General features: G+C 36.8%; 1 protein-coding gene across 4 annotated transcripts in view; it reads right to left on the reverse strand.

The window, feature by feature from the left end:
• Window positions 1–27,497, reverse strand: part of RANBP9 (RAN binding protein 9) — a 39,009-nt gene that overhangs the window by 6,483 nt on the left and 5,029 nt on the right. For all 4 annotated transcript variants that reach the window (XM_071451287.1, XM_071451272.1, XM_071451282.1 and 1 more), the window contains exons 2-9: window positions 23,292–23,403; window positions 12,502–12,554; window positions 10,593–10,760; window positions 7,494–7,516; window positions 5,365–5,549; window positions 4,446–4,558; window positions 2,998–3,106; window positions 1,402–1,592 (exon numbers count right to left, since the gene is read on the reverse strand). In XM_071451287.1, the coding sequence (XP_071307388.1) occupies window positions 1,402–1,592; window positions 2,998–3,106; window positions 4,446–4,558; window positions 5,365–5,549; window positions 7,494–7,516; window positions 10,593–10,760; window positions 12,502–12,554; window positions 23,292–23,403 (954 nt within the window). The remainder of the gene's footprint in view (window positions 1–1,401; window positions 1,593–2,997; window positions 3,107–4,445; window positions 4,559–5,364; window positions 5,550–7,493; window positions 7,517–10,592; window positions 10,761–12,501; window positions 12,555–23,291; window positions 23,404–27,497) is intronic.

Here is a 27,497-nt window from a genome sequence, read left to right on the forward strand (position 1 = left end):
ATTTGAACCCTTAAGGCTTCTTAAGAGTGCAGAAGTTAAGCATTATTTAACAAGTATGAACACAGACACAAGAAGGCTTTCCCAGTTGTACTAATATACTGGTAAAACAAAAAACTGCACTAATGTACAAGATTTTTAGAAAATCTTTTCTAGGCCACTGTAATCATTATGAATGGAAGCAAACATTATTAATTCCTGATCACATAATTTTTTTGATAAATGTGCAGTAGAATTCAGTGCTGAATACTCGGCATGTTGCTAAACTTACATACAACCTCCTTCACCGTGTAATTATTTTAATTGTTAATATTGTGCTTTGCTAAAAAAATTACACCATGCTGTGAAATTATGATGCCTAGCTAAAATCTCTTCTGACCCTTCTAAAATATAACAGGAAAACTACCATTTGAAGCAAACATGTAATTGCCAGTTCCAGCAAACCAAGAGCTCCCAAGTATGTTCTAAAATAGAAACAGGTCACAGGAAGGGCTCATTATAAAGAAAGCAGCTGCTGCCATTTACAAAATCCCAAACATCAATTCTAGTAATATATTCATCAACCTGCCTCGATTTTCTAAATTACAAAAATTAGAGGTACTTTCTACACTACATCCCAATAACCACCTAAAGAACAACCAGAAAATCTGAGTGGTTCTTCACTGACACCCCAGAGAGGAAAAAAAAAAAAGTGCCCCAAATCAGCTCCAGTTTGGACTTGGAAATTAAACATAAGTGAAAGCTGATGGTCTCTGCTACCTTAAGAGTCTTAGTCTTCAAGGATGCCATGTTCAGGTATCATTTTAACATGCTCTGCTTCCATTCAGCAGGGGTGCTTTGGAAGGCATGGGGATCTCCCCATAAGCTTGGGACAGCTCTGAACATTAGTGGCCTCCCACTGAAGATTTCCCACTACTTAAATGCTCTAAGAAATGTTTCAACTGTGCAGACTGAAATGTGGCTGCCAGCAGCATGTCTTTTACTCAACCCTACCACCCAGTTTCTGGTGTTTCCTGCTCAACCACAGCTATTCTGACTTCTCCATCAACACCACAGGAAATGGATCATATATACCACTTACTGGATTTAAACCATCTTGCCCAAGCTATAAATTATCATCAAAAACACGAGAGAAATATATGTCAGAACCTTCCACTTCCCAGAGGGAAGCACTTCTTAGAAATTGGTGGCAACCTACTTTGCAAGAAGTAAACCCAAAAGCACATGCAAAAATTAGGTGATGAAACTTTCATTTTTCCCAGTGACTGGAAATCCTATATTTTAATCACTAACATTTTACTGTTACACACAGCATTCAGCATAAAATCTTAAGTTAAAAAAAAATAAATTCTATGTGGCATGGTACATCCAAATCTGTGTGGTGTATTCTCCACACCAACTTACCAGTGAAGTGTGTGCTGCTCCCTTTGCCTGTTGCCAAATTGTGAATGTTCATTCCATGGCTGGGACTCATGCTAGGACTACTGAATGACCGTGGGCTAACAGGGTAACTGTCTTGAGATTTTGGACTGTGGCCTCCCAAACACCACACTTCACTGTCTGTACCATTCACCATCTCTATGAACTGACGCACCCTAAACAAAAGGCAAAAAGTTAAGCTAATAAAACCATTTACACATTTCAAATTACCAACGATAGCAATGATTTCATTTTAGTGTTAAATATAGAACAAGTCTGACTCAACAAAATGCTGAATGTCAGTAACCCAATCATCAATAAGCTCTGGAGCATTCCACCAAAAATACACAATTACAAATTTGTGAGGGAGCTGAACAGGAATATTATCCTTGGAGGACAGCCTTTGTCACTAAGTCCTCAAAGTCTAGAGATTTAAACTATATTTTCTTGGTCTAACTGTTTTCCTTTATTGGCAGGGGCAAGGTTATTTCTTGAGAATGATAGGTCATTATGTTGTCATGTCTGTCATTTCTCTCAAAGTAAATGAGAACAGAGTTTGACTGTCTGGAACATTAAGCATTAAAGGGTAACACCTAACATTAAACACCTGCTCTAGAAAACAGTTTGAAAAGCAAACTCACATACAAACCTTCCCTTTAGAGGCTGTTGCTCTTTGTCAATTTCATTTTAGATAAGGAGGTTTTACTACAGACTTTAAGGAAGCTCAAAACTCCTGCTTTATGCTTAAGGCTTCAGTAGCCTCAATAGAACAGGCAAAATTTAGACAGACTGAGAAAAAGATAACATAAAATTGATGCTATTGAGTGAAGTCTTTCATCAAAATGTTCACATTTTGTGAATTCTGTGATAAGTCTGGATTACTATCACGTGAATTCTGTTCAGCACTTGAGCATGACAGACTTCAAACACATTCCCAGTTATTTAACTGAACATAAAATTAAAGTGCTTTGTTCTTAGAGGAGATAACGCATTTTTTCCACATTCAAACACTGCAATGTGATACAAAATTCTGGAGAACAGCGCAGCTGGCAAGTAAAAATGCCAGAATGAAGGTGACTATTGTGTACCTGGGAAGCCAAGAGAACTCTTTGGGATTACGGAATTCCACAGTTTTAGCCAGAGTTTTCTAGTAAAGTGGCATGGAATGAAACAGCTCATTTAAACTGGTCTTTAAAGTCAGTCACCCCTTTGGAGGAACAGACTAACTTATGCCATCAGGATTCTTAACCTTCTTGGACGTACTACTATATCAGTTTCCATTTTAAGTTTTACTTAACACCCAAATGGGATTAAATTCATTAAAAAGAACTACAGAACTTAGTTCTAGAGAAAAGTCTACAGGGAGATGTGAATTATGCTGCAAACCAGGACCTCGATGACAAAACCTAGTTAAACATGTAGCAAATAAGAAGAGCATAAAAAAGTGAAATACACACATTTTCTAAAAAGCGCTGCTTAACTTTGTATAAATTTCTGTGAAAGCTTTAAATGAGTAACTGTCTTGTCTCAGAAGGTACTGTGCCATCTATAAACACACATCTGTATAATTTGAAGACTCACTTTAATGCAAATAAGAGATTAGGATTTCTTTCTAGTAAACTTGGATACAACTGTTGTGTTGTTTCAATGGCTTCTCCCATTCTTCCTGCTAAAACCAATTTCTGAATTCCTGTTCACCAAAAAACAAATAAGAGATTAGGATTTTTTTCTAGTAAACTTGGATACAGCTGTTATGTTGTTTCAATGGGTTCTCCATTCATCCTGCCAAAACCAATTTCTGAACTTCTGTTCAGCAAAACCAACATCAGTTAAATGGACAGCTTATGGATTAATACATGTACATAAATGATTAAAAGACACTGCAACCATCAATCAACAAGATTTTTTTTTTCCTTTTAGAAAAAAATAGTGTAAAGAAAGATCATGTTTGCTTAAAATGTTCAACAGGAAAATTTAAGAACTTCACTCCACCTACATGTATCTAAATGAGAACTCAGTATTTTTATTTATTGCCAGCATCCAACTGCTTTGTAGTCAGACTATGCATTTAGAGTTAGAATAAGACTGCAGACACTCTTCTGTGATTTAGTTCTCATTTTCACAACTTTATAAATAAGCACATTTCAAATTACTGTCACTCAAGAACATCCAAATTGCATCACACTCCTACAGGTTCAATTTTGACTAAGAAAAACAAAAATTCACTCTCTTTCACCTACAACACATACTTCTAATCAAACTACAGTTGAGCAAAATCTTTCACAAAGGTCCCTGCTTTAGTTGATGCTTCTGTGGCTATAACTTGGATCAAGCTGCAAACAGCCTCCCAGCTCTCTTCACCAACAGAGAAACTGATCCAAATGAAAAAACCCCAAAAAACCCCAACAAATGTGTTGTTTTACAACCAAAGCAGTTTCCCCATGTGGTATGTCACATAGTAACACAAATGCTAATGGTCATAGAGCAGGGATTTAAATAGAAAGGGAAGGCACTGTTCCATCAGGCTGCAAACAGCACTGGCATGGCAAGTTAGAACTGAACTGCTGTTAGTTGTCCTTGTCCTCTTCCCCTCACAGCTGTAAGCAGGAAAGCTCAAGTTTCATTTAACTTATAAAACATTCTCTAAACTCAATCCCTTTTCACATTCAGATAAAAATATAAATGTTTGTCATGACTAAGTTTTACGTTGCTGTTTGTGACTAAACCATTAGCTCTCACAAACACTCAGAGACATTACACACAATTGTTTCAGACATATCACAACTTTCTATTCAAGAGAAAAGACAACAGAATTTACAACATTCTGCTACATCAAACAAGTTACAAAGTATTACTGTGCAGATTTTTCATACCCAGCTGCTCATACATGTGTAACATTAGATGACAGCAAAGAACTGTGCTATGGAGCAGTGCTGCAAGCAAATTTTACAATGCTGCTTAAGAAAAAGCTTTATGTAGTATCTGTTTAAGAGAGGAAAAAAGGGATGCAACGTGCTTTCCAGCCTTACTTTGTCTGTTCTTAATGGAAGCTAATTCTTCTAGCACAGTCTGGTCTGTGGATCTGGCGAATGCCTCTGCTGTTGCACAGTATCCATGGTGAACTAAGTAAGATGATACCATTCTAAAAATAAACAAAAACAAAACTCAGAAGTACTCATTAAACACAGGTAAGAAACCAAGAACTCCTGAATGTAAAAACTCTTTGATAATATAAGCTGAATTGAAAAATTCAGTTTGAAATGCAAAGACTTCTGTACAAGTCAGACAAAAGTAATTCAATTAAGAGTCAGTATATTCTTCAAAACACTGTACAGAAAAATAATTTTTAAAAATAATTAAAGCATAACTTTATTATGATGAATTTTAGTAACAATTATTTATGACCCAAAGGCAGGGTCAGTTCAAATATTAACTGCTAATTAAGCTGTTTTGTTTTTTTTTCTCATTACTCCCACTGAAGTGAAATTGCTGCACATTAAGTTTTTGTTTTCACTGAAAAAATAAAAAATGCAAAGTCAGAACCACCATTTTTCCAAGAAATACTAATGAGACACAACTTAACCTGGCATGCTGAAGGCTGAGAATGCAAAGGGAAATTTCCAGAGCCCAGAGTATTAAAACTGCCCATTACAACCACAACAACTTTCCTAGAAACTCCCCAGTCCGTATTAGATCAGACAAATTAGAACACAAGTCTTAAACTCATCATTATAAAGTCCAAATTATTAATGACACAGACAACTCTGCCACAAAATCTGTTCACACTCCTTTTTACATTGTTATCAAACCTGGTAAGAAACTTCCTTGTACTATTTTTCAATAGCATCTATCACTTTTTCCACAAGACAACAGATAAAACATTTTAAAGATCTCTGAAATAATGCAACTAATGACTTTTAAAAAAACTAATAATATTACAAGTCTTACTTCTGAATCATTGTTTGCCACTCTCCTTCCCGATCTCCTATTGGAAATCTGTCAATCTGTGCCTGAATTTTGGTTCTCCACTCTCGCATATAGTCTTCAATATCAAATACAAATGGGTGTTGTCCAAAATTAGCATCCACAACCTCTCCTGGTGTTTGAAGCCCTACTGTAGGGTACAAGTTTGGCTGCAAGAAATATTTTAGTTAGTTTTTGACACTTGCCCTAAAATCCCCACTGTTGTGGGTTTGTTTTGGTTTTTTTTTCACCTCTAGTAATAACCTCACTGCTTCTAGTAGGGTACTCCAGCAGTAAAATCAGCTTCTGCCAATACAGCAATACAACGACTGACTAATTTTATTCCCAGTGCTCATAATTTCTTTGTGTTTGGAAGAAGAAAATCTTACTGACATTCTAGCCAGAAAATACACTTTTTAAACTGTGCTACATGTTACAACTTTTGGGTTAAATTTCACAAAATATTACGTAACAATTTTTGATTATTTTAAAGACCAGTCTTTTTCCTTTAAAAAGAGAACAGAAATTAAACTTACAAAGTGGGCCATTTTCCTTTTAGGATGAAATACTTAAAACATCACTGAATTTCAGTGGTAAGAACTGACAGGATAGAAAACTCAATAGCCTCAAAGTCCAACTGTAGTGCCCAACAAAAACTGTAACAATGCACTGACGATTTCGTGAATTCCTGGACTTTTATCTAGGAAAACACTTGAACAGCATTTATTGTTGTCTCAGTTTTATTTTCCGCTTAGAAATTAGGTTACCATGCAAATTTAAAATATGCCAAATATGAGAAAGGTAAAATCTGCCTTGGGATAAATGTACATTTCTTAAATATAATGAGCATCTCAGCAATGGCAAGGCAATCAATTGTTCACTGTGAATGGGGTTTTGTTACTGGGGTCTTTTGTGTGTGTGTGTGTGTGTGTGGGAGGTAGTTTAAATTTTTTTTGAAGTTTATGTAATAAATATACCTACATCATAATTACACTGCAGACAATGGTGGTATGGTATAATAGGATGTTGATCCACAGAACTATTATGCTAAATAAATTAAAGCTATCAGTAAGAAGTTATCAACACACAGGTCAGTAGAAACTCTGGAGCCCAGAGAAGCCAGTGAAATGAAAAATACTCTGGTTTCTCAAGCCACACCCAAGCCAATCTTGCCTCTATTTTCACAAATACACCATTTGCTTTTTTAAATAAACATGCTCATACTATTACCTAGTCTAAAATAATTAACAAACCACAAGCCTCAAATCTTTGAATGAGATGGAAACCATTGATTCTAAAAAGGGGTTCAGCTTCATACTTCAGATTATAGTGTCAGTTTTCCTGAGCTGGCACCATGTGCTAGCAACCTGAAGATCCAGAACAGTGGCAGTGGTTTCCTACACAAAACACTCAACCCTGTGGTAGGACTAAGAGGCTCCTTGGGTTACTGACTTCATTTTTCCTTAATATCTGTCCTTGCCTCTTAAGGCCACACAAAGGGAGTAGCTGGCCAGGTGGACGTGCATCACACACTGCACCTTAAACAGATTAAATCAGAAATGAAGGGGATGAGAAGAAAACCAAAGTAATTGCAGTATCATGCCTGTATCAGTATGATAGGGAACAGATGCCACTTTTAAGGAAAGCACAATTTAATTGACGCAAAGGTTACAAGACTTCAGATATGTGCAGCTTTAAAAAAAATTGATACATTTGATTCTATGAAGCAAAACTTGTGAAAATCAAGCATCCAGAATGAGTTACAGTGACAATATCTCAAGTAGCCATCCACCATGTTGGTGTTTAATACAGCTCTGGTTCTGTATGTAAGCCTTGAATATGCCAAAGCATGTAATAATTATTTTCATGTATTATTATTCTGTTTAAAAAAACCTGAAAAGGAAAAATCTCTTGTAAGGATCAGTGTAAAACCAAAACACCTTCCCCTTCAATTAAAAAATCACCACTGAAATCATGATGAGAACTATCTAATATTAAACTGGCTACAAAGATTATCATTGTGATTCCAACAAGCACAGGGTAAATGCTAGTCTGATCTGAAACATCTGTTTAGAGACACAAAGGAAAACTGTTTGAAAATGCACTTATCTTACCGGTAAATCTGTGAAAGCGATGCCTGTAATAAAGATAAAATTAAGATTAATTTCCATGTGTCTGGATTCAAGCCTCATTTTCTTAAAGTATCATTATCTGTTCAGAAATCTCACTCAAACCATCTCAGAAATAAGCAAAGTATGGTGACATCCATGATGCTTATGCACAATTCATGGTTTTTAAATAATAAATGGCAGTATTTGGCAAAAAGTAATCATCAAAAATACTTAAATTGCCCTTAATTTTTTCAAAATAGATCGTAAGACTTAGCAAATCATACAGATAGGCAGATTAGAAAGTCTGAAAGTTCTAGCTACATACTAAACTTAGACAAGAAAGGTAAGGATATCTGAAAATACTTTTTCACTTGTATGTCATGACGCTGCAACATCAAGATTTAATGGTGTCCTTTCTTGTTTGCTATTACTTTTCTTCATACTCACAATCTTTACACAAGCAGCACATATCTATAATACTCCAAACCAGCCTGCGAGTGTTTCACTCTAATCCATGCCCTCATGCTTTGGTTTTCAAACAGAACAGCTTAATATCTTCTTACATAATTATAAACATCCATCTACCCTTAAAACCAAGGGAGTGATTTTGCTATCTCAGGATTAGAGAAAAATATGACCTCTGAACACTTCAGGAACTTCAGGCAATTTCAGGGGGTGGGAAGCTTTCAGTTAAAAAAAAACACATCAGTAATCTCCTTCTGACAGCCAAATAATAACAGTATTTCAGAATTTCCTTTATTGTTGCAAGTATTTTTTTAATGCTGAATTATTCAAATCCACTTATCCCTTCAAACTTCAATTTATTCTGTATCACCACCTTTTCAAATTTAAGATGAAAAAAAAGCTTTTAACCTTTTGTCCTAAATTCCATCCCTGTTTTCAATCTCTACTCTTCACCAGGATTTCAAACCTCAAAAGCATCTGGATTCCTTACACAAATCTTTTGAGACAGAAGGATGGCATACTGAGTGAATCTGTTTCTTTTGTTTTCTCCCATCATATCTCAAAGCTATCATTTTATTTATTCCCTGCTCTTACTTTATCTTTTTCTAAGCGATACCATTTTTTCTATTTGGTAATTTTGACATCCAGCTTGCTCTTTTCCAAAATGGAGGCTGTAGGCACAACAAATAAATTATGACTAAGTGATATGTAGGAGCTGGGGTCTTGGGGGTGGGGTGGGGGTTGGCTGGGGCTTCTTTTCAACCCAGGATTTCACACCTGCATGAGAACAGCTTTGCCCTTTCTGCAGCATCAAATCCCAGGCTGAGCCAGAGACTTCCTATGTTCTAGGCCAAATATGTGGGCCCAGAGAAGAAACATAAATGTCCTCCAAGTCATGAGTGTACAGGAATTCTGGACAACTAGCAACTGCAATACCTCAGTGAGACAGACAAAATTTCTGATTTCTTTTTCCACTCAACACAGAATCGATTTTCTCATGTCAGAAGCTAAAGCTAGCAAAGTCCATGACAGCAGAGCAACTGTCAGGTTTCCTTGTGAAATCCATGAAGTGTTTGTCAGACTCAGTCTCTGACAGATGACATTTTATTAGCCTCCCCTCACCTATGCCGTTCTGGTCTCCTCTAAAAATGGATTTTAATCTTTTGCACTGTTGTTTCACAGTTGGCCTAATCCAGTCTGCTTTACGTTTTCCACTGAAAAGGAGGGTTCTGCTCTTGCCTTCCTAGCTCACTCACACCTTCAGGTGACCATAAGGGTAGTGAGAACAGTAGTGTCTCTTTAATTGATCACATGATCCAACTTCTCTGCAGGCACATTGTCAATGTTTCAAAAAGGGAAAAAGGTAAGACTGCTTTTCTCAGCTTTAACCCAGTTAAAGATTAGGGCAAACACAATCCCCTTATCTTCCACTTGGACCTATCCTGCAATAGGATGCCAAAAGAAACAACTACACAGTGCATGCTTCAAGTGTCCCACTGCCTTAGGTCTCAAGGTATATAGACTCATTCAATTTAGAAGGAACATTAAATCATGAAAGAATACAATCACAGAATTGATTACAAGGAACTGACCTCAGGAGGAGACTCCTAAGCCCTGCTTAGGAGTAGAAGCAGGAAAACTCCCAAGTCAGATGTGTTTGCTCAAAGCCTGAGCAGACAAACTGTCAGTCTCATTCAGGGAGGCTAGAAAAGAATTTAAACCACATCCTTCCCCCTTTTTCCAAACCTACATTGTGTTTGCCAATATAAGAAAATAGGTGGTCTTGAAGTTGCTGTTCTATCTCAATAATCTCTTACTTCATTTCATGCTACCCTCTCCTTATCGCATTTCTACCCATCACAGAAACCTTATTCTTTGAGGTTTATCCCTTCAAAGCTCCTGCTCCCCTCAGCACAATTCCAAGATCTCTTCCCAAGCCCCCACTCCTTTCTTAATGCAAGAAGTATTTTTTTTCTTCTTTCCTTACACTCTGTATCTTGGCTCATTGCAAATTGCATTAAGTAACTGAAATAGATATTCCATAAAAATTTTTAACTCCACCCACTCCTGACATCTTCAAATTCAAAAATTATCTTGCAGTGTTGCCTAATACTACAATTTACTGTATGAGTTTAATGGACTTAATTTTAGCTCAACTTTTATAATTTATGGCTTTAGCCCAACTATGAATGACTCCAGACTGGGAATCCAAAATACACTGTTCTCCAACATATGCTCAAAATAACATGCATCCAATGTAAGGTTTTAGTGAAGGCTGGGTGTTCCCCCTAGAGCAGCAAGGGGGAATTTTAGCTATATCTATTTTCCTTATCTTCAGTTCTCTTATTATCTATTACTTTATGACCATCAAGCACTATTTGTGGATTGAGTAATAGAGTTCATTAATGCAAATCCTGTGGAATGAGATGCTGTAAGACCAATTCTCCCAAATTCACAAGGAATGTTAGTGCTAATAGCGCAGAAGAAATTATTTTTCCCAGTTCTTAAATTACTTCATAGACTATCAAACTATCAAAAGAACTATTCAAACCCTTTGCTCCTGATGTGAAGAGGGCTTCCTATTCAAAACAGACTTAAAGACACAGTGCTGTCACAAAAGGCAGCATTTCTGCTTACCCAGGCTGTGTCCATTCTTGGTGTAGAAGCAGGTGTTGTTGATAAGGTTGACACAACAACCAATGACATCGCCCGTAGTAAACGTTGGGCCGTAAGGTTGTCCCGTTCCAGAGGAACAGAATGAATGGCCATCGTCTCCATGGTAACCATATGAATGTTTATCCCAACCTAGAGAACAAAAGCACTTGCAATTTATTCATTTTCTTCATTATTAAATAAATTGAAGACTGTGCTAAGTTGGTATATTCTAGCCAGGTTAACACAATTAATTACAATGCTCAGCTTTCTGCTTTCTAATATTTCTTATCTAGGAAAGCCATTGTGTAATCTTTAAAATGACAACTTCTTTTATCAAAATGGCTGAATAAGTAATATTTGAATTTGCATTTGTAGTATATAACAGGTAATGCAAATTCAGATAACACATTTTTCTCTTTACTCCAACATACAGTATTACCAACCCCAAAAATATAATCAGCTACAATGCTGAAATTCAAAAAGCTATATACAGATCTGACATGTCCCAGTAAAGCAGTGAAGATTCTCCTGTTCTCCCTTTCATTTTGCAAAACTATTGCTACCATATGTCATAATCAGATTCTTCCTGGCTACAAACCAAACAGGCATCTCTGGGGAAACATATTTCTAGTCCTGATTATTCTCAATGACTATTCAGCAGCAAGCAGCCTCTGCATAATAACAGAATCTCCAGACTAAAGTGTAACTAGCTATGCTGCCCCTGAAAATAAAAATAAATTTTAAATAAAAGGAAAAAAATTAGCAATACAGGTGAAAATCACAGCCAAGAGCTAATCATTATGCATGCAAATATGGTGCTGATTTTGCAGGTGAAGAAGCTGTAGAATCTTTAAGAAGCTTCATACTGTTACACTACTCAATGAAATTCACAACAAGCAATCTTGGTCTGTGCTCTTTTATAAATACCTATCTACACTCTCTGTGAGTCAATACTCTTCTGTCAAGCTGCTGCCTAGCAGGTTAATTTGGAAGTATTTTACACATTTAGACCCTTAATCTTTATCATCAGTAGCTTCAGCTGGTACCATATTAAGCATCTCTCAGTAAATTAAAGACAACCCCAAATTATTGCAGTTACATTGATTAGTAGTATCTTTGATAATTATAGCATCCTAAATCAAACCTAATGCCGCCCACTAATAATTCATGAGCCTTAGGTGGGCTCGCAGTGTAATGGGGACTTGCAGTTATCATATGGATCTCTATCAGAGCATTTGGTAAGAAAGTTAAAACTCAAAAGTAATGAAATGCAGATACTCGAAGGTCAATTCAACATCGTTTTATATTTTGGTAATTTCAAGTCAGTTGGTTTTGAGTGGATATTTTTTTACACATTTAAAATCTGTTAAAAATGCAGTTTTTTATATATACACATACAAATTCAGAGATACTAGAGACAATTGTTAACTAGACAGTGTCCCTGATCATGCAGGTCAATGGAACAGTCAAAACTTAAAACTAGGCTACACACTCTTACTATGAAGGCTGGAAAGGTAAAGGTACAGCAAGTGACAAAAGGAGAGTTCTCTCCATGTTTGACAGAGAGAGATTTTATCATAGTAGATCATTTTTATTGCTAGAAATCCAGCATACAGAGCATGGAAATCTATAGCTTCATTTTTTATCAGGACACGTGATGAAAATTTTATACTATATTTGTTTGCTAAAAAATATCTTCATAATGTTAAAAATAACAGTAAGAGCTGACAGAAATAGTACAGGAGTAAATGTACAATGAAAGTTAAACTTTTCAGCTGCAAGTGTTACATAACTCCAGTAATAGATACAAAACAGAGGTGTCATGCTACACTCTATTGCTTACCAAAGCTGAAGCATATTTTAAAAACCAATGTAAGTAACTGAAACATACCTGGTAGTCTGTTCATGTTCACACCCTGTGCCGAAAGCCCAATTCCCATGTAACTAAAAATGAAAGAACAAAAGAAATGCATCTGTCTCTTACAAAAATACATATGTATGTGGAACATTGCCAAGAAACACTCTGCTGACTAATCATGCACCAATTAAGCTACTGAGAGGTCATTTAATAGTGGCAGAAGAACACAGGATTCCCAGCATATATGTTATAATATGGACAGATCCTGTCTCTGCAGAAGGTAAGGACAACTTCTTTTCTTTTTGGCATCCTGGGCTAAAATGATGTTCCATTTATGCTAACATTTTACTAGCTAAAATGTTTAAAGCATGAACAAAGGAAGCCAAAGGTCATATCTTATTTTGAAAGTAGGGGTACAGCCATACACATACCAATTTCATCATCTTCAACATACCTAATGATATTTTGCAGACAAACTGGAAGGAGTAATTTTATAAAATACATGCAACACTGCTTTACTTCAGCAGCAAAATGCAACCTTGCACAGCACTGATGAAAAGATCACACTGAAACATTAAAGGCCTGGATTGTACAGCAGAATGTTAACTTGAGAAATTTACCAACAATGGCTCTCAGCTGCTTGTAATCTGATGGCAAACTAAAGAGGGGAAAATATTTGTACTACACTAACCAGTAATCTGAAATGAAGTCCAAAAGCCAGCTTTACAAAAAGGTGGTTTTAATAAAGTCAGTGTCCAGGACAGTTGTTAACAATTTAATAGCAAATATTATAAAGCTGAAATGAAGAATTTCCTCATCCCTAAATAGCACTATTAGAAGTTAGCAAAATCAATTTTGCTTGTTTCTTAAGCAAAACTAATGCCATTACCATGACAACAGGAATACAAAAAGAGAAACAGCAAAATGAAAATCTAGGCTTTCACCATTGTCCCTTGCCCAAAATAAAGCAACCCCCCTCCAACAACTAAAGCAAGCATCCAAAAATCACCTAAACCTACATTTACTTGTTATCAAATCATTCAAAGTATTTTGACACTAGTTCACATCAGTTACCAAGAATTTGCTATGAAATAATAAACTGTATGAAAACAAAATATTCACCTGTGGCAATCTGGAAAGTTTAAGTCAACAAACACGACCTTTGTATTCCCATCTCATAAAATGAAATTTTTAAGCAACTATTCCACTTGGAAGTGCAAGTTAATCTACTATTTAAAATGCTTTTGCCACAGAATGGAACTGAGCAGAACATCTCAGAAGTGACATGCTTAATTGTGTATGGGGGTTTCTGCTCTTTCTATGGAACACTTCTAACAGTTACCTTACCCAATTCTATGTTTGATACCTAAAAAGCCCTCCTCTGATAATTTCTAATGTATGATAATACCATCTTCCTCTCCTTCAAACATACCAGCATGAAGTGGAACCTCAAAACCATATATAGCAGATATTACATTTAAAAATACTGAAGAGCTGAAGCAAAGGGCAACAAACAAAAGGATTAGTCTTTGCTGCACTGCTGAATACATTACTGAGGCACCACTGCAGCAGCAGATTCAACATAACAATTATAAATGAAAGCAACAAGTGGAAAGCCCTTGATTTTGTCTTAAATAATAAAGGCAGAATTGTTATTAGCATAGTCTGAGGTCTGACACATGAAGGATACTCATGTGAAGACTGAAAATCTCTTATTCATTAAAGAAAGGATGTTTACTTTTAAAAACAATTTTAGATAACTTTAACTCCACTGACTGCAAAAAGCCTTTGAATACGAGTCACATTAAAAATGCAATCAAGATTCTGTTTCGGTATTTTTATAACAAGACTAAGGTTACACAAAAATTCAAAATATTAGATAGAAGATCATGGTCTAGGCAACATTTTGGTAACACCACTGTTTTCTTCCTCAGATATCCTAACTTCCAATCTTCCTCAGTAACAGCTGTAAACACAGGCAAACTGTATTTGAATATAGCTGGGAACAAGGAATCTTTACCCACTGGTAGTGACTGGAAAGCACTAGGCACTAACACCATCTCAGGAAGAAGATGGATGTTAACAGTATGTATTTTTCCCTGGGATGCACTTACAACTACTTGAAATGTTAACACCATTCCGTGAAGGAGACTTGCTATTAATAGAAACTGAAGTTAGATAAAAACATTGCAACTAATAAATTTACTACAGACATCTTTCACAAGGCAAAAGGAATGTCTACAATTTATGGTCTGAAGTGAGAGAAATTAAAGGCTCATCAATTAAGCTAATTATTATTTTTTAGAGTTGATAGATAGCTAATTTCATGTTCAACTAGGTTAGTACACTATAAATTATGGGGGAAAATAGTATCATGACAGACAGGCTTTAAATGCTCTAAAACTTATTCAAAGGAACTGTATCTATCCCAAACCACTACATGTAACTTTCTTACCTTTTCCTCACACCTGTAACCTTCAGACTGGAATCGACTTTTTTGTTTGTTTTTTTAAGACACTTAACCCTTGTTTAGGTCAAGAGTCAGGGTTTGCAAAGACTTGCTTCAGTGGGAGGAAGTACATAAACTGTCCTCCTGTTTGCTGCTTAAAGCTCACATTTCATGCACGTCAGGATGAGAAGAAAAGTGGCAGAGCTATGTATTTAAGTTTTCCTCCCTTAGCTTATGACTAAGGGAGGAAAAATGATGGGCAGCACAACAAGCAGCCTAGGTGCAATGCAGGCCCAGAATGTTCTAAGTCAGCTTATGATGCCGTCCTGTCACATTAAGAGGTTTGGTCTAGGAGACCCAAGTGGACCTGTCTTTCCTGTCTGCAGCTGTGTTGGCCGTAAGAGCTGTCCTTGGCAAGTGGAGGTGTCAGCACCATGAAGCAGCATGCTCAGTCCATCCTGTAGCACCTTCCAAAAATGGACACAGCTTTGTGGCTTCAGAGACCAGAGAGGGTGAACAGTGGTGTGGTTCTGATGCTGCCTCCCTCAGTACCTGAGGACTGTCCCTCCACCTCAGCTCCCTACCCAGACATGCCCCTGGCTGTTGCAGTGGGAGGATCATTTACCCAGGCAAATAGCACAAAGTGGCCTGGTGCCTGTTTTATTAAGCAGCCCCTCTTTTGAGCAATTTCAGTCCCACTGGCTGCTACTCATCACCTCATTAACATGCTCAACTCTTACAGGATCTCATAAAATAACAAGCAACCACTCACGGAAGACATGAAATCAACCCATGAGAGTCTGAAATTAGAGAATATAGCTGGAAAGCAATTTAAAGTACAGCCAAATTTGTATTAAGGACCAAGAGAGCAAGTGTATTTTACAAAGACTTGGGTTTTTTTCACTTCAAATTGTATTTATTCTTATTCCAGTCCAGTTCAATTAAGATATAGGTTACCATTTTAGTGTCTCAGCACATTTTCTAGTTTACATTTCACAAGTCATTTAGAAACTTTAGGAACACCAGAAAAGTACAGAATTTAAAATTCGCTGAAGATTTTTTTTTTAACCACAAAGCAAAAGAGAAAATGTCAAAAAAAAGAGGCATTATCATACCTACTTTTTTTCCTGTAACACATACTGAAAAGCCCAGGCTAACACATACTGAAAAGCCTAGGCTTCTCTGCAAAGAAATGTTTAAGAAGCAGAAAGCTCACAATAACTATTTTCTCCTCAAGTATCTTTCTAGTCAAAGAACTAAATTTACATTTTTGCTGGAGCCTTAAGTTTCTACTTGGATGCCTGAATAGACTAATCGTGAGAAATAAAAACAGCCAGAGCCAAACAGAAGGAACAAACAGCAGAAAGAGATGGTACAGAACTGCAGATGCTAAAGATCAAGAAATTAACAGAAGCCAGAAAGAAACACAACCCTGATTTTTATTTATAACTGTTCCATTCGATCTTGTAGCCACTATGTTGAAGGTATATGGAAGATCTTTCAATATGAAAGCTGATAAAAATCAGAACTCAGATTAATTATATCCTATCCTGCTCACTCCATAAAGAGGAATCTCAAAAACTATACCAAACCACAGACAACTCAGAAAGGCTGAAGATAAATTCAATTACTAAATAATCATTTCTCTAGGAAAAAAAACCACCAAAAATTCCATGCTGTATTTATAAAGCCAACTAACACAATTTAGCAGCTACTTACATAATAGTATGTGACAGACTTCCTACTACAGAAATTTCACCTGCTATCTCTGCAAAGAGTCAAATTTCTTCTGACTTCCATTGTGCCTACATATGCTACTGAAGACATTATAACCTGGGGAACTGCTACATGATGCTTCAAAAACCAACTCTTTTGTTGTTGCAAAAAGTAAGTAACCAACGTGGTGCCTTATTCTCTACATGTTATCCATTTAAAGGAAGCAAGTTCAACCATACAGCATTAAAACTTAAGTTAGTACATTATCTGTAGGGGACCTAAGACAAAGCACTAACAGATGTTTACAGCCATAAATAAGGCAACTAAAAACACCCTAATGTTTTGAATGCATTGATTATTAAGAAAAGTAGAAGTAACACTGAAAAAAAAATATAAGCTATATACCAAGTATAGTTTGCTTTATCATTATGTTAGTACCTTGGAAAGAGGACAAGAAGAAAAAAAATGCATCATCTCTAGGACTTTAAAGACTCAATGAACTTCTATAGGGCCCTCACAATTGACTTTCAATGACATAAAAAGTTTGAATAATGTTCTCCTATAGTTTTCTATACTGCTTTCGCTGACACTATGAGGCCAGAAATAAGCCACATTAAAAAGGTACCTACATTTATCTTTAATATAGTTACTCTGCATTAAAATTTTGCAGAAATGTGCCAATTCAAGATCCTTATTTTCTGCACAATCACAATAAGAAATGAGATGTTAATCTACTTAAATGTTTCAAAATATGCCATAGACAGTTTGAGTCTTTAATTTCAAATTGAAAACAAGTTTAATTTTACAGAGTATTTCCAAGGAAACAGTATTTTGAACATGATAAACTCAGGTTTCAGATCAATGCAGTTCTGCATAGAGAGGCAAAACCAAAAATATTTAAGGCAGTCATTTTGCATAGTGCTCGAAACTGTTACTCCTGTAACATTTTGCTTGTGATTGCTCTAATGTTCCTAGAAGGATTCTCATTTACTGACATCCCTCCCATTTTGAGGTTTCATCATTTCATCCTGGGACACTTGTCCCCAAGGACTAAAGCCTTTTTGGGGACCATACTGTCAGAAAAGAATAGTTACAAAAAAATATATAATGTAAATGTGGACTACAGTAAAGTTAGCATCTATACTTATGTGAATGAACTTCAGAAGAAAGAAAAGATGTTTCAAGAAGATAAGACCAAGAAATCAAACATATTCTCTTAACACTCTTTTTAAATTACAATTTTCAATTTCTAGCATACACCATCAAAGAAAGACAACTTTTGCCACAGCTTCAATATTTCTGACCAGGTAAATACAAACCTCAAACAATCTTATTAAACATTTAGTTAATGTTCATTTCTGCCAATATCTGGTCTCATACACTCAGGTAAAAAATTAATTACTGCTATAGTTTAAGAAAAGATACACTTGCTAATTCATGACCTGATCTCTTCTTGCAGCTGCTACAATTCAAATGAAGACACTAATGAAAGAAGGATACCTCAGACCTTATCAGATTCTACCCTATACACAAGTACTCTGCAAGGCCTACTTATATGTAGACTGAGTGAAGTTTTGCATGTTGTTTTACTAAATGCCTGTTCTTTTAACAAATACCAGCTGAAGACATATTAAAACTATAAAAACAGGTCTTAGGACTGCATAAAATTTTCAGAATACATTAATAATGTACAAAACAAATACAAATCAATCAGCAACTGACAATGTTATATATTTTGTTTATTGGTTAATGCTTCTGTTGAACAAGAAGATGGGTATGGATGCTAAAGGAAAAGCCAACTTACTGCAACACAAACAACTTGTAATAAAAAAAGTATAGTTTGTGTTTGAAGAGCTACACATACATCCTCTAGGAGACAACAAAGCATTTATGACTCAAACACTCTAAAACAGCTCATGCTCCGCCGCAGGCATAGGTGTCATGAACACTCAAACTTAATTCTCATGGTATTTTTGTTTTGGATAGTTTTTCCTTTTTTACTTCACACCTACTTCATCACATACACAACACATACTACACAAGATACTGCCAAAACAACAGATGACTGATTGTATATCCAGTGTTAAAAAACAGCCATAGTGTAACAAGTGTTTAAAGCCTTATTAACACTGCTTTACCAAAAACATACTGATTACTTGCATGAATTGCTGTACTAAAATTTTATTTTAGAGCACTATATTTAGCAGAACTTACACATGGTGCTATAAAGGCTGGTCATGAAGATCTGCATCAGCACCACCACCCCACAGACTAAACAACCCTGCTCACACAAGTGCAAGCTCAGTGCTATTTGCTAAAAGGATACAGACTTTCTGAAGTTAGTTTTCATCAATTCTTCTGGATGGCTTACCACTTCCAATCCTTGTTTTCATTCTTCTTTAAAAAAAAAAATCAGCAGTGCTCCAGGCCAGGTTGGATGGAGAGTTGAGCAACCTGGTCTAGTGGAAGGTGTGCCTGCCTTTGGCAGTGGGGTTGGAATGGGATGATCTTTAAAGTCCCTTCCAACCCAAAGCATTCTGTGACTCTATGATTTTGCATTTTAAGCATACATCTTCCTCAGCTGTTCTAAAAGCACTGAAGACTGTCTAGAAGTACATGCTATTACTATCATTTTTGTCCATTCTTATTAATTGTATTTACAAATCAATGAGTAAGAATGGACAGAAATTCAAGACATGGAAGATAAAATTGTTGTTCCCAGAAGTTCATTTTCTCTGGGAAAGAAACATGTCTCTCCTGGTCAAAGATTTAAAAAGCCAAAAGGCTGTATTTAAACTAAAGTTAATGGGTATAAGCTACACCATGACCAAAAGTAGCATTCCCAGGCCCTTTGTTTCACATTTTGCTTTCTGCTCCTAGTTTCACCTTCTTTTGCTGTCTTAGCTACTCATGAAATGATGCAAGCAGCCATACTGGGGGAAAAAACTGAATGAAAACAAACTCATTCTGGAAGTCAGCTTTTGGAAATAAGTTATCCAATCAGGTTTACCATGAAGCTGATACAAACAGTCACAAACTGGGAAAAGGGACATCAACTCAATGAGTGTTCAGAGACTGCTTCTTCTCCTGGCCAAAATTTTTTATTTATTTTTAAGTTAACTGGACATTTCAACAGAGATGCAGACATAACTTACTGTTAGTTAATAGTCCCCTTCCTACCATGCTTTCTAATCATCACCTTGGTACTGTTCCCCATACACCCATTACCCTTCTACTGTTACTCACATAACCGTCCACAATGTTCCACATGAGCCAAACAAAGCAAAGCCAAAGAGAGTATAAAAGGAGAGAATGTATATAAATAGAAGCCCTTAGGCTACAAAAAACAACATGAAACTAAGAAAGAAAACTGAAAAAATAAAGAACAACAGGAAATATTTACAAAGCAATATGACAGTTGGTTAGAACTTTCAGCAAGAATTCAAAAATATCTATCTAGGGTAATTATTTCACGTATCTGCACTGTAGCAGCACCTCAGGACTCCTTGTGTCAAACACTCTACAAATACCAAGACAGATTTTGTTTGAATGGTATTTCAACCTTACTACTTTTACTGAACTTAATTCTCACTTCCCTTTTTCTCATCCAGTACCATCAGTTACTGACCCCATCACACCACATGGAGGTATCAAAAAGCAACTTTGCTGCTCATCTGCTCTGCAACACCAATTCCCATATCCAGTTCTTCCTTCCTAGAAAAGCTGTTTTTTTCACACTTTCTTCAGTGTGTTCATAATGTTCTCAAAGTTGGTCACGAACTTCTGCAAAATTAACATATTACACACCTTCAAATTTCTACTCAAGCCAGTTACTCACCTAGATACATTAAAGAATTTAATGACCTAGGTCATTAGAGTGACAAAACCAACTCTGCGCTCAAACACAGCCACAAGAAGCCATGCTACATCCACACCCTAAACAAAATAGAGCTGCGCTTCCTTAAAGAAGAGTAATTTTTGCGCCCTGCTACTTTCAGATATGCAAGATCAGATTCCAGAAGCAGCACCTTCAAGTACTACAGTAGTATGAAAAATGGATCTCCTACAGCAGGTTTTTAGTAAAGGGTTTTGATTATTTCAGGCAAGTCATGCTGAGTAGAGCACACAAGCAAGAAGGCTCTTAGACATACGCCTATAATACAGTACATGGACTAAATACTTTCAACTGAGTTTATTAAAAAATTAAATAGAAGTAGTAAAGTCTACTACCAAAGGGAACTCCAAACAAACAGCACAAAATTATCCACTGACATTTATGCAAGCTGGAAGCTGTACTTCAGCTTACAGATAGGTATCTCAGTTGTCTCAGGTAGCCTAGGATTTACTTTAAACAGTATTGTAAAATACAGCTCTGCTGCTGCCACAGCTAGGCTAACACCTTGAGAACACTTGATTTTGCAAGTAAGGCATTTTAGCTAATTGACCCAATTAGTTACATGCTGGTCTTCTACAGATATGGTCCTCCTGAACTCTGTTCCCATTACCAGATAACAAAAAGAAAAAAAAATATGGCAAAAATGTACCTGGAGCAAGCCAGGTGAAACACAGCAGGCAGTGAAAAATAAATCCGAACTGACAGAAACTGGTTTCTATAGTCCTATTTCTCTGCATTAAATTCCCCAGTTTACTTATTATGGAAAAATTTATTAGTTTGAATGCAAGGTAACACTGAACTGTAAGAGATTCATCCTGCATCTCACCAAAGACCTCCTGGACCTGAGAACAGGGTCTAGAGATACACATTTAACATCCAGTGAAGTGCCACATGTTGACTCCTGGTCTTTATCAGCCAAGCTGCATTTGCCTTTAGCTGTGTGTACAGTATTTCCCAGCTACCATACTATTTTACACAATGAAAAAATTCACATCTCAGCTCATTATGCAGCTAATGTTTCATAAAGTGACACTAAATGAAGTTCACAAGGCTGAAGCAAGGATGAGGCAATATTAACTGAAAAAAGTACCCCTCCATTTTTTATGCAATCTCAGCAGGCAACTTTGCAAGTCATAGCTGTGTACATCTCACGAGTAATCACTTAAATACAAAACCTTGAAAAACTTTACTCAGTGATGTCTTCCCACTTTTGCAGGGCTGCCTTACTGAATTTGAAATTACTAAAATCCAACACAAAGGATCTACAGTGAAGTGTTAGAGGAGCTATGTAAAATGACACCCCCACATATGTGGACACTGTTTGAAATCCATCACTTCAAAAAAGCTACCTTCCAAACTAAGTAGGCAGAAAACTATTTCAAGAAGAGACACACCACTAGGAAGTCACAATAAGAACCTCTCCTTAACCCACAGCAAGCAGCAGGATAATTTTTTAAAAAATGTTCCTAAAATTAAAAATACCCCAAAAACCAAAAAAAACCAAGAAACCCACACACACATTCCCCCCAAAAAATAAAGGTGTTCCTAAAATCGGTAGCAGAATGTTACTTGAAAAGCTAATTTCTACCACCTCAATTTTAAAATAATTAGGTCTTCACATTGTAACAAAAGTAACTATGGATGTAAGCTTTTCACAGCAAAGAACTCTCCCAGGGATAACTTTTTGAGAACAGAAATAACAACAAACTCATAAATGCCCCTACAAAGCTGCAGCACTACTGAGAGGCTATTCTTTCAAAATATCACTATGCAATACTATAAGGAAAACAAAGAAGTTTGAATACTGTTTCTGACTTACAGAGGGCTTACAGGACTCTGGGAAAATGAAAAAAACAAACTGCAGCAAGACAAAGAAAAGACAAAGGCACTGAATTTCATCCATGGTTCTTCTTTCAAGATTTACTTTCACACCAGGGCATAAGCACCTGCAATATGCTTGTACAGTACCTAGAACAGGGACAGACAGTCCTGAGTGGAACCTTGAAGCAGAGCCAAAGAATGTACTACAGCACATTAGAAAGCAGTCCTACAGTGTATCAGAATTAACACCCATCCTCTACCAAAAGCAGTGAAAGATGAAAAGGAACTAAAGTGCTTCAGCAAAGATTTCATTAGCACTTCAAGACTTTCCCAGGTGAGATTCTATCTGCCTCAGCAGACTTAAAAGCATCTATCACTTGTGCTTCAACAGATTCATAATTCAGATGGATTATGGGAAGCAGCATATTCTTGTTCTTTCCATAGGGTGACAAATTCCCAGGCACTTATTCAGAATATTCCCCTTTATTCTTATTACTGTTCATCAACAAGTAGCCTTAAGAATAACTTTGTGTTTCAAAATTGATATGACATCCATGAAAAGATCACACTGAGGAAATAAGTTGGTCTGCTACACATCCTAAAAATTACATCAAAGTCTGTAAATCCATATAGCCAAAACCCAACACCTTTAAAGGTAACAGCAGGGTCAATCTGGTCATTCAAACCCTAACTTTTTTTGTCAAGAAAAAATGAGATGATGCTTTGGAATTTATTGTACACTGATTTGTGGACAGTAAATACCACAATCAGCTCTCTTAAAAAAATCAAATATAAGAGTGCAATTTCTCAACAATAAGGAATCAAGCTATATAAAGCTGTAAAATAGGAAAATAAGTTTTGATACTGAAAACATCTGTTGACTGAAAGATGATATAAGGCAGTATTTCAAGAAACAATTAATTCATAATGCACTCTGCTTACCCATCTCTTCCCTTACTGACAATTTTAACTTCGAAATAATATATGCCACAGGCTGCAGGTATAGGATGTGTAGCTCGAACAGAAGCAGCATCTTTTGGAGTTTTTCCATGACCTGAAAAACAAGAGCATTCAAAACACACAAAAAATGTATTTTAGTTAATTGCAGAAGGGGACTCAAAGCTATGCATGCCAACTACTCAAAACAAAAGGCTTATGCAATGAGCAAACAACATACAATATTCTTATCAACCTGAGTTTTATGCTGGAGTATTTTGTTTCAAATACTGTAAGCACCTGTATTGCAACCAAGGATGCTGAAAGAAGTCCTGGATATAGTAATCCAAATAGGTCCTACAATTATTTAAAGGGAAACTAGGAAAAAGTTTCACCATTCTAAGTAACATGATTGACAAAAGGCCACCTGTGTTTGAAAGAACTGTATGATTTCTCAAATGCACAGGGCTTACTCATTTTTATAAACTGAAACACAACGTAAGAGAGTTTCATCTAATGCTTAGTACTCTGAATCTACAAGTTACTGAAGACACTTCAATTCTAACATCCTCCAGAATAAACACCAGTCATTATACAGAACATGCTACTCACAATCAATTTCCACATTCCAATGTTGTTCCAGGACAGCATTAAGCCTTACAGCCTAACTGAGCTCATGCAGCTCCTACTCCTTTTTCTTATTAGGCTCACTCTACATTAGCTCTGCCACAATAAGGCCCAATTTCAGCTCTTGTCTACTCCCAGGATTTTCAACCCAAACCCAAGAGCCACTTGCATTCTACTAACACCAACCTTCTGAAGGTGTCATCCTCCTCACAGCCCTTTCCAAAAGCAACCTGGAAGCAGGCTTTTGACCAGATGACTTGTTTTAGCAACAACCTGCTCAAGCAAGCACAGTGTCTCCCAAGTACACCCAAAACTCCTCAACTTTTGTGTGACAGTCATGCATGGGGCCACTGGACATAGTTTAAAAAAATTTAACAAACAAGATGGAAAGTATATTGGATCATGGCAAGAAGCAAGGCAATTCAGTAAGATGGATACCAAGAACAGACTGTCACTGCCTTAAGAATAACTCACACAGATCCCATGCCTACTCTTGAAGTGGATCTGTAGCATGATGAAAGGAGCTGCCTGTTTTGAGTGTGCTGTACAAATCACTTGTGCTGCAGCACTCCAGCTGTCATTTCCAGTCCAGACAGGGAGGCCTACTGCACCTGCATAGCAATTGATCTGCATATGCAAAAATCCCACAACCAAACACACTTCTTTCAGGGGCATTAACACTGGCATTACTGCTCAGGCTCAGATTAATCATGTCTCAGGTGCAGCAAGTCAGGTCACACAGCAAAGAAGAAACTGTAGGAGAATGACAACCTAGGCAGGCAGAAAGATAAGGCCCAGCTGGCCCACAGTACAAAACCTCTAAGGGCAGAGGGTCAGGGATTGACCTGTACAGAACCTCTGAGCACAGTGCTCCCTTGTGCAAATGTTCATAGAACTGTCAGTGCTTATCAGCCTGCAGAGCCAGCACCCACCAGCTCCTAACCAATGGCACGTGCTCAGCCAGGGAGAACTCTCACCAAGGCCACACCAGGAACCAACACCTTTTTGGACACCACAAATTCTTCACCCACTTACATTAGGTTTAACCTACCATGTTTTCTCTGATGTTAATGACTCACCCCAGTGTGCTACTACCTAAACAAAAGTGGCCAACCACCTTACTTTTCTGAGTGCAAACCCATTGCTTGCTTCAGTGTTTTGTTAGTACTACTAAATATTTTGTGCAGAAATCCTTCGATCACCTCACACGTTTGACAACGTTAAGTTTGCTGCCTACGTTCTGCATGTTGATTTCTGCATGCTGATGTGATGTATCACATGAGGAAAAAACAGTAATTTACTCCTCCATACACAATTTCGTTTTATTGTTCACTACTTTTATTTCCTCAGGCTGTGACAACCAGTGTAACAACCAAGTACATAATCTTAGAGCTTCCATGAGTTTGCTTGGTTTTCAAATGCTGGTAGATCACTATTTAGCTATTACAGATTACCATGTCTAAGTACATTGAAATCCTTCAGCTGAAAGGGCAGAACACTGAACTCCTAAGACATCCCTTAAGTTCAAAGAAGTCCGATTAAACAATGCACTGGAAGAAGGAAAAATACTTTCTTCTAAAATGTCTTTAGGTTTTTACTTTAAAATAGACTGCAAAGAAGTTCCCTTGGTTACACTATGCACTTGACAATCTGTGTAGTTTCAGTCTGAGTCATTCTCCTTATTTGGGAAAGTCTTCCACATAGAAAAGACTAAAGCAGTAGGAACCAGCCAAATATTATTGAAAATGTAAATCTATTACCCAGCAGACTTAGCTTTGTGAAATCACAATCTAAGTGTTTGGCAACAATACCTATTTAAGGTATTCTTAACACCTCTTCCTGAAACTCCCCTTCTCCCATCTCCTCCCCAGTCCAGGCATTTATTTGCAAGGCCATACTAGGAACCAGATTGATTAGCTGATTGGGGTTTAAGAAACCTACCAGATTTTTTTAAGCAGCAGATCAGTTCCCTGATCCAGTTCACAACACAGCCACACACAGCTGTCACACTGCAAATAAGAGGTCAACAGAGGGGCAGAAGTAACAGGATACCTTACCAGTATTGCCAAACACTTCATGTGGTGAAGCAACATGCTTGGGGAAGTCAGTGCCCAAAACTACTTTCATCCCATTAAAACAGAAGACACCCTAAATTTAGAACTGCTGTCCTTCTAACATAATCTCCTGTGAATTCCATTTTACTGCTTGAGCATACTGCTTTTATTTGTACTTACATAAAATTAATATGTCTAGAAGGCTAAACATCATCCAGTTAACTACTTTCCAATATTCCAAGTATCTCCACACTGTCTAAACATGGTAGTTAAGTCTTTCAGTACCACCAGGCTACACTGAATTACATGTGGTCATGAGATCCTAGTTTATCAGCCTGCTTTAAAACAAGAAAGAGGCTCTTAACTGAACAGTTAGCTGAACTGCAAAATTGCTTAGCAGAGGATACTATAGATGTTAGTGTTTAAGAGAACACAGCTTCTAGAACTGCAGTTAACTGAGACACTGCCTTGAGTCCACAATGTCCTTCAGCTTAAAATGGCTGGAAGCTGAGAGGGGAAACAGACATACACCGTTTATGCCTGACATGTTTTTAGATTTTTTCTCAGGCACTTGCGACCACTGTCATCAATGGGACTCTTGAGCTGAGTGGCCCATTAACTTGATGTCTTCTACTGCTGCCACATTCTTTGGTAACCTGAATCCTCACTTCCTTGCTTGTGAATAAAAAAGAACTTTGACACCCAACTCTGAACTTCTGAATCGGAGGTTCCAAACACCTGAAGTAGATCACACAAACACTGCCCAATGTTTCCTCAAAACACACCGCTCCGACAGTCACAAACTATAGGCTGAGTATTTAAAAGAACACTTTTGAAGTATGTAGTATTTAACACTAGCGATTTTCATAATTAAAAAGAGAACTCTGCAAACAGATGCACTGGGAGCAGAGAAGGGAAAACAGGTCTACAAATCTTGAACTTTACACTGTAAACCAGATCATAGGTAAGTTCAATTACTAGTACTGTTTTTACTTGGGCATTCATTAGAAGTGTTTGACAAGCATCAATTGACCATGCTTTATATATCACTTTTTAAGCACTCACACTAATGATTTTTAGTAAGTAGTATCAGTACTACTTAAGCAAAATTACAGTGAAATTAATCTAAATTTTAATTCTATCAAAAGCTAACTCAGATATAAACATGTTTGGAGAAGCCATCTCTGCTTTCAAAAAAGATAATCTTTGAACCTAAATCTAAGTTTATAATGCATACACACCAAATAGTCCAGAAGAAATCTATAGGAGCACCTACCTAGACAAAAGTAAGCATGTTTATCCAGTTTAAATCCTTAAACAAAGTTTACATAAGCTAAACTGCAGTTATTTCCAACAGGTGGTTCAATGATTTGCTCACACTGCCAAAAATAAAATAATCAAAGCCTAATCTTCTGTTGTATTCATTAGGCAAGTTTCACTGAGACAAGAATGGAACAGGCTGCCCAGGGAAGTGATTGAGTCACCACCCCTGAAGGTATTTACAAAACCTGCAGATGTGGCACTTGGGGAC

This window comes from Agelaius tricolor, unplaced genomic scaffold (genome assembly GCF_023055355.1).
Source record: "Agelaius tricolor isolate 1412-34295 unplaced genomic scaffold, bAgeTri1.0.p SCAF_2, whole genome shotgun sequence".
Taxonomy (NCBI): Eukaryota; Metazoa; Chordata; class Aves; order Passeriformes; family Icteridae; genus Agelaius; species Agelaius tricolor.